This window comes from Poecilia reticulata, linkage group LG2 (genome assembly GCF_000633615.1).
Source record: "Poecilia reticulata strain Guanapo linkage group LG2, Guppy_female_1.0+MT, whole genome shotgun sequence".
NCBI classification, from domain to species: Eukaryota; Metazoa; Chordata; class Actinopteri; order Cyprinodontiformes; family Poeciliidae; genus Poecilia; species Poecilia reticulata.
In genome coordinates, this window is record NC_024332.1 from 39739502 (window position 1) to 39747904 (window position 8403).

The 8403-nt window shown below is 37.2% G+C and overlaps 1 protein-coding gene across 1 annotated transcript in view; it reads right to left on the bottom strand.

The window, feature by feature from the left end:
- Positions 1 to 8403, bottom strand: part of LOC103460357 (polycystic kidney disease protein 1-like 2) — a 36217-nt gene that overhangs the window by 7135 nt on the left and 20679 nt on the right. The window contains exons 25-28 of the mRNA XM_008402479.1: positions 7931 to 8064; positions 7709 to 7836; positions 5849 to 6009; positions 5512 to 5722 (exon numbers count right to left, since the gene is read on the bottom strand). Coding sequence (XP_008400701.1) covers positions 5512 to 5722; positions 5849 to 6009; positions 7709 to 7836; positions 7931 to 8064 — 634 coding nt within the window. The remainder of the gene's footprint in view (positions 1 to 5511; positions 5723 to 5848; positions 6010 to 7708; positions 7837 to 7930; positions 8065 to 8403) is intronic.

Consider the following 8403-nt stretch of genomic DNA (forward strand, 5'->3'; position numbering starts at 1 on the left):
TTTTTGAACCGGTGTAGAGGTTGTGGAGTTAGAGCTGGCTAAATGGCTGGTTCATTTGTGAGAATCTCGTTTTCAATGGCTTCTGCCTGGTCTCCAACTATTTCTAGTACTGAAACTTCTTTTTCATTTTTGCTGTCACCAGAAATGTTTTCATTACTGGCCGCTTTCAGTTCAGATGCATCTCCAGTCGCTGCCTTTCTAGTGATCTTACGTTTTGATTTCTTTGAACGCCTTTTCTCAACTGGGTGGTCTCCATTTTGTTGTATTATTGATTGACGGACTGGTTCCAAGTAATATCTGGTTTCAGGCACATCTATATCCGTTTGGACTGACACACTTTGGTACCCTGGTGAGGTGTCTTGAGATTCGCTCTGAGTCTGAACTGAAACCATAGTACTCTTCCTCTGTCGTCTCTCCGAGAGTAATTTGTTTGTCAGATCTTTTAGCTTTTTAAGTTCAGCATTTAGTTTCTGATTTAAATTGAACATSTCATCRAGCTGTTTCATTAAGAATTTTTGTACTTCCATATGTGCCAATTCAGACTCCTTATATTTGGCTTCACAGGAGCATTTTACTTGCCTTGTCTTTTCTGTAGAGTGGGGCAAATTCTCAATTTTAATTAAACCCTCTCCTTGAACATTTTCTTCTGTTTGATTTTGTGTCTCCTGCGTTTTCAAGATGGGTTCCTCTTTGGTGACCAGCTGTGATGCAGTGTTCTTAGGATGACCTTCCTTTTTCATGGACGCTACCTCATCATGTTCTTCAGCTGGCATTGAAACATTTAGGGCCTCAATATTCTGAGCAAAAAAACTTACATCTATGCAAGGTTCAGACGTTGGGAACATTTTCCACAATGTCTTTTTTTCTCTTTTGGGCAAACCTGCCTGGTGACTTTGATTTTCAGACAGAGGACCGTTGATTTCACTGTTTGCAGCAAAAAACGTCAGATCGATGCAAGCATCTGGCTCAGGGAATGATTTCCACAACAATGGGGTCTTCTTGTTGCGCTTAGACTTTGACTGTTTCTCCCCTTTCTGGTTGATTTTCTTCTGTGTTTCTGTGACGGATTTCTTTTCGGTCACCGGCTCTGTTGCAGAAATCACAGTGTTCTTAGTAGAACTTTTCTTTTTCATGGACGCTACCTCATCATGTTCTTCAGCCGGCATTGAAACATTTTGGACCTCAATATTCTGAGCAACGTCTTTTTTTCTCTTTTGGGCAAACCTGCCTGGTGACTTTGATTTTCAGACAGAGAACCGTTGATGTCACTGTTTTGAGCAAAAAACGTCAGATCGATGCAAGTACCTGGCTGTGGGAAAGATTTCCACAACAGTGGGGTCTTCTTGTTGCGCTTAGTCTTGGATTGTTTTTCCCTTTTCTGGTCCATTTTCTTCTGTGTTTCTGTGACAGATTTCTTTTCAGTCACAGGCTCTGTTGTAAAACTAACAAGTTCCTCTTGGCAAATCTCCGTTTTAAAGGAATCCTCCTGATCACCTTCTTCTTCAGGGAGAGAAGTGTTCTGATTGATAATTTCAGTGCTGGACTTCGAAGACTCTTCCTTCTCTTGTGTCTCCTTCAGTATGAAGATCGATTCCTGTTCAGTAACCAGTGAATCGTCTTCCGTTCCAGTACTTTTAGCTGGGGTCCTTGGTTCAGCGGGGCCATATTTCTCCAACCACAAGGACCACTGTATCATTTTCACCTTCATCTTGTTACGTCTCCTCTTTGGTGGCTGTTCCTCAGACTTAGAGGGCTGTTCTTTCTCTGTTGTGTGGACTGTCTCCTGCTCTCTACCAATAGACTCTTCTACACTGACGTTCTGCTTTTTGATATTTCCAGCAGAAAGSTCTTGGTCAGAGGGGATGTCTTCCYCCGAACAGGTGTTRAGTGGTACCTCGTTGTTCTCGTTGGACTCACTCCGGGGTGGCTGTTCATCCCCTTTTTCATCCACTTTTTGCAGTGCTTTGGCGCTCGATCCATTTTCAAGCRCCAATGAAGAGTCCTGCTGTTCCACGTTTTCAGTTGACGTCTTAAGCTCCTCAGATCCATGCAGCGCCCACCAGGCTGTAAATGACATCTTCTTCTTCTTGCGCTTGAGTGGCTTGGGTGGCTGTAYTTCCCTCTYGWCTATGTTGTCGGATGCTACTTCTTCGATTGTACTCTGGTTGGACTCCATTTTAACTTTTGCTTGCTCTAAGGTAGATCACTTCTCTAGAAACTCAGTAGATTTCAAAGTTGAAAATCCTACTATGTACTGCTAAGTAACTTCTCACGAGAAACTATCGACAACGGCTGCTAACAGGTTGTGATGAAAGTAGATGGATGTGACGAGCTTATATAATCGCTGGTGATGTCAGAATTCTGCCTTTGGAGTTGTATTGTGATGTGTGTTTGATATTCAGAGTGGGATACTCTGACAAATTTTTTTTATTAACACGGCGGATGCGCGGCAACCTGACTGCAGAAAGAGTAGGCGGGCTTTTAAATTGTCATTGGTTGCCATAGTTACCCACCATTACCTTGTTGTTTGAGAAGGACTTTGCTGCAGTAAACAGAAAAGGTCGGGGACAGACCACTGTCAGTCTCACACTGACAGTTATTTGGAAATGGGACCAATGCACTCCGTAATTGAAGGGAGGCGCTATTTCCTACATTATCTACGGCCTCCCGTTTTTATTTTCTTTTGAAATCTGGGATATAGCTTCATCTTTAAGGAGTTTCACTCTCAGCATGTATTTGAACTTCTGTCTTTTATTTACTTCAACACAGCTCACAGTTTTTAACAAGTTCTGTAGCTTTCTGTGTACTTCTAAATCTACTCCTTAGATGAACCTTTTCAGGCCTACTACTGCCTCTAGTGGCATAGGAGTGAAAGCACAACTAATTTAATTACGTCACTAAATGAGAATACCACAAAGTCTTAATTATTTTATTATTAATTCTGGCATTACCTCTTGTTCAGCGCCCCACTGTATGCGTTGCATACAGTGCATAACCGTTTTTGGCGCCACTGCCTATGAATCATAACAAAAGGAAATATTTCATTATTAATCAGGCACCTGCAGAGAGGGGAGCTGGGGGTGCTTGAGCACCTGCCCTTTTTGCTCCTTGCCCCCAAGTGCCCTTTTGGTCAATTTTTTTATTTTTTATTTTCTAAGCCCTCTTGTGACACATAACATGTACTAAAATTATTATTATTGTTATTATTATTATTTTATTTAAAAAAATTTTGTACAACATAATAAGCCCTCTGATCACCTTTGACCTTTTGCCCGTGACTCATGACGCAGTTGCCTCTCGCGCAGTGAGATAAGGCGGCTAACTGGAGCTGAACGTAGTGAACGTTCCAGATTACAGAACAGTTTTTGGTGAACTTGTCAGGTGACGGAAAACGTTGAATGTATCGTTTCTGCTTCAGCTCAGAGTCGCGGTTTAAGCAGAGAGGTAATGAAATACAACAGACACTGACAGGCCTCTGTGTCTGTCTTTCTCTGATGAACTACTGAGCGGGAGGAAACAGCCAGGTGAGGAGAAACTGTTATCTATCGATTCAGTATTTTTATCATACAGACATTAGGCTGTTGTTGTTGTGCTATAAGCTAGCTGCTAGCTAACGATTTTGCTAGCAAAGCAAGATAACTAAAAGCTTCTTCCCTGTACCGTTACAGGGTACAGGGAAGCGGTCATTCTTTAGTATTTAATATGCAATAAGGGCACATCGCCCGTCCAAAACCGATTATCTCCATAATAGAGATATGTCCGATCTTCTAATTTCCTCTGCTTAATGTACATTGCATTTATTCTGGCGTTAGGTAAATGTATCTTGAAGCAAAATAACACTTAAATAAAAGTCCAACAAGGATATTCATTTAGAATTARAAATAACTCACCCTGAATTACCATGATAGATATAATGTATGTAATAAAAGTGACATTAATAAAGGGGAAAAACTCAACAGAGACTTTAAGTTTATGGTCTGGTTTGCAGAGTATGAAGTTATTTTTTTCCCCAATTATTCAATGGGAGGAAAAAAAACTAACCTCAGTTAAGTAAAATAAAATTGTAATCAAAACTTTTGGAATTGTAAGGATTTTTAAAAAAAACAAATCGTTTTGTTTAAAAAACTTTTTAATTAAATAACTAATTTTTGTCTTGTGAACATAAAAAGTTATTTGCCAAACATAAACCTTTATTTGCACACATCAGAAATCTTTGAAATCTTTTATTGCAATTTTGGGCCCTGCCCACAACATCATGTGAGAATCACAAGCAAAACTTTGAGTCACAAACAAAACCTTAGAATATTTCTGACAGGCAAAATAAGTTTGTTTTGCAAAAAAAAATTCACTTCATGAGACAAATGTGTGATTTAAATGTTTAAAAAAGTTTTTTAAGCAAAACTCAGTAGGCTTTTCTCATGGTGACATACATGAACAATTAAATATTAGTTTTTTTTTTATTTTGTTTTTTTTCTGCAGTTCTATGTTAAAGTTTGATGCAGCTCTGCTTTCCTGAATGGACCATCTTCATCTCCACTGCAGCAAACAGGCACCTCTTTGTTTTATAGATTACAGTCACTAAAAGGTTGCACTGTGCCCTTGTTTATATTTTTAACTGTGTAATTATGTAAAGACAAAATATGTCTGATGGTCCAGCTCTGATTTACATATCTTGCTAAATTGCGGGTTTGAATATTGCAATACTTTCCTATAACAAAATAGACCTGCAGAAAGAAATTACTAATAAAATATCTTACATATGCATAGTTGTATGCTCTATGTAGAGATTCTCCTTAGCTTTGATTGTATATCTCACAATTTTGTAATTTATCATTGTTTATTAAACTTTGAAAGCTGAGAGGCTGTTAATATTCTGTCCTAAAATACGGTTGGATGTGCCCTTTTTTTTTTCTTTTTTTTTTTGAGCACCTGCCTCTTTAGTGGTCTGTGCACGGCCCTGCGTATACCGATCTCTATGTGCAAGGGGCCCAAGAATATTATTGGTATGTTTACCCTGGATTTTTGTCTGCTGTTGTCACAATTTTGAACCAGTAAAGCCTCCATGCAGAAAATGTGTGCAACTTTAAAGCAGTGATGACTTTGTTCTATCACGTTATACTCTTGATACAATCCAAAAGTCCTTTTCATAACCTTGCACAATCACACCCATATTCAGATTTTTTTAATGTAATAATACAGACTTAGTCAAGCAAGAAAGGTAAGAGTGAAATTAGCATATTTGTTCAATTACGATCATCTCCTGCAATGTGCAAATTGCATATCAAAACTTTCTAAAAGAAACATATACAAATTAAGTAACTTAAATTTGAATTGTTTTATCTCTAATATTTATTTGGATGGGGACAGGTTTGGAGAAGAAGCAGATTTTTTTTTTACTTCAACTTACAACACTAATTATGTCTTTAATTATAATTTTCAAAAAATCCATGCCAGTTCATCTAATTAGCCAGGAGGGATTATTGCGAGATGAAAATTTCGCAAGGTACTCACTGCAACTGAGTACGCCACTAGCGTGATCACAATGATGAGTAGAAAACTCGAGATGTCATTCCATGCTCGATGCAGTGCAGCCGTGATCAGGTTCATCTTGGGGTTCAGTCTGAGAAGGTGCCACAGTTTGACAGTGGACAGAAGAACCAAGAAAGCAACCAAATACTGAAGAACTGAGTCAGCTGCAGCAGTTTCACAAAAACTGGCAAATCTAGAAGGGCAGAAACAGGTGAGTTACTAAAAGCAGCAAAGTTTCACTGAGTTTAACATTTTAGATTATAAACACACTCTATGTAGCTAAATAACACAATAAGGTAGATTTGGATGCTGCTCTCACTGGTCTTTGTGGGTTTGGTAGAATTTCATATCACGGTTTCCAAGCAGAGTCCTTTGGATAAAAACTGCAGTGGCACTCCAGCTCAGCAGGATGATGCTCAGCTCCAGAAGGTTCCACTTGTTCTTGAAGTAAAGCCAACGATGCTGCTTCAATAATTTGGCCTGTAATAAAAAAAAAAAACATTTTTTAACAAATGACTAGAGCAAATGATTTGGATAATTTTCTCAAATAAAAGGTTAAAAAAAATCTTCTGAACATTCAAATCTGTGATTACAATAAAAACAGAATGGTTTATTGCTAATTTAGTGCTTGTTATTAAATTTTGAGTTGGTATAAACTGAATGTTCATGAACCTAAATAAGAAAAATGGGTCTTAATCCAGTAGCGTATACTGTAAAGGTCCACTCAACCCAGATGTAAAATTAAGAATTTTACATTAAATTGAATTGTGCCTAAGTGTTTTTCAGAGAACGCCTTTCAAAAACAGCCTCTTACATTAGTGTATTCTGTTCAATTGCTTGTGTTGTTCTATGATAAAAAAACACAATAAAATGCCTACAAATTTATGATTGTAATAAATATAAAATCCTCCTAGAGTCACAAATGCCTTTGCAAAGTGATTTATATGTGAACAGATAAGTTTTCCCTTTCAGACATTTTCTCTGGCAAATATCTTTTTCTCAGTTTTTCAGCCCAGGACAACATAAGGGACTGCGAATGAAACAAAACAGCATGTGTAACAGGACTAAAATTACCATTAATAGTGGAGAAGGAGGTAAAAGAACATCATTAAGTTATATGTAGCATAATTAAGAATGATAGAAGATTGATGCTATTAAAGCCAGAAAAAGAACTATCATGAGTGCATTACTTTTTCTTATGTGACAATAGCTGCTGTATACCTAAGTACTGGATTTGCAGAAAAAAGAAGTTAAAATTCATGATAGTAGAGTTGCAGAATTAAAAAAAATCTTGTTAGACTGATCTAGTAAAACACATAAGCGGCATGTTCTGCACCGGTGATATTAGCAAAACAGAAAGAAATCAAAAATCCCGGGTGGCACAAAGTGCCTACTGGCAATTCAGATTAAAGGGAGGTTTTGTAGCTGTCTGCTGGAAAATTAGGTTCGTGGACCAAAGAATATTAAAACAACTGAAAAAAAACATGCCTCAGGCAACTCCACCACATTTTGTCTTTACGAACCTGAACAAATCCAAGTACATTTACTCAGTGGGAAAATAGATTTATAATTGACTTCTCGTTTTATAAAAATACGGATTTCTATGAAATTAGTGTAGCTCAAGCACTTTTTAAAATGAATATTTTTTCACTTGATCAGAGTTTGGAGACTTTTAATGAGTAATCCGTGACTTCCTGTCTCCTCAGACTATGAAGGCGCCTATCATTAAACTGGAATCTCATTGCAAAGTTAATTCATTTGAGTAAATCTATTAAACTCAGGGAAACTCACGTACAAATATTATTACACAAACTGTGATGTAATTCAGACTATCTGTAATTTTCTTTTAGCCTGAAGCTATTGAAAAATACTAAATCAATTTAAATTAGAACAAAAGTTGTATGTTAGACAATACCTGGCAGTCTCCCCATAGAGGATAAGTCATGAAAGGTTTGCTAAAGAAATTAACGTAAAGTTGAGTAGAAAGAAATAAATTTAAGGTTTGTAGGTGTTAAAAACAATGGAAGGTGCGGAAATTTAACTGCAGATTCCAGAAAAACTCCAGCACAATTATACTAGTGATAAATAAATGTTTAAATCTTCTTTGTTTTGGCAGTGATTTTATTTAGTTTCGTAGACAGATTTACGAAGCATTAAAGTGAATAACTAAAGTGTTTACCTGCTTGAACATGTAGTAGAGAATGAAAAGCAAATAAATGATCTCAGAAGCCATAACGAAGAAGTAAAGCCCCCCTGTTGATGGGTAAAGACGAACAGCCTGCAGATCACTGTAGAACTGAAATGCTCCTGCAAAGTTAAAGACGTGATTTACTAACACAGCAAAAGGAGAAATAAGTCTGAATTTAATACAGCTGCAGGTCTTTAGAAGAGCACTCCTCACCTACGGCTGAGGTCTCCATCAAGAGCGTGACGATACAGAAGAGGTTCACATTTGCATTGTAAACCGTGAACTCGACAAAGATTGCCCTTGTGTACTTATCAAGCCATTTATTACGGAAAAGATAATCAAGTGTGCTGTAGACAAAGAGCATAATGTTTTAGAGCTGTCAGTTTAAGTGTCTTAATTCTGTTTTTATCTCACCTGTAACAATTATGTTTAAAAGCAAAGTTTTATGCTGTGAAGAGGTTGAAGGTCACTGAAATCAGAGTTGACTTTTTCTCAGAATTCTGACTTTTCTCTAAAGGCAGAATTCTGAGAAAAAAAATGCAGATTTCTGACTTTAGTCATTCTGACAATCTAATAATTACGACTTTTTCTCTCAAGAAACTGACTTCTCACTTTATAGTCATTCTGACTTTTTTAATATATATATATATATATAATTCAGACTTTGTCTTTCAGAATTCTGATTA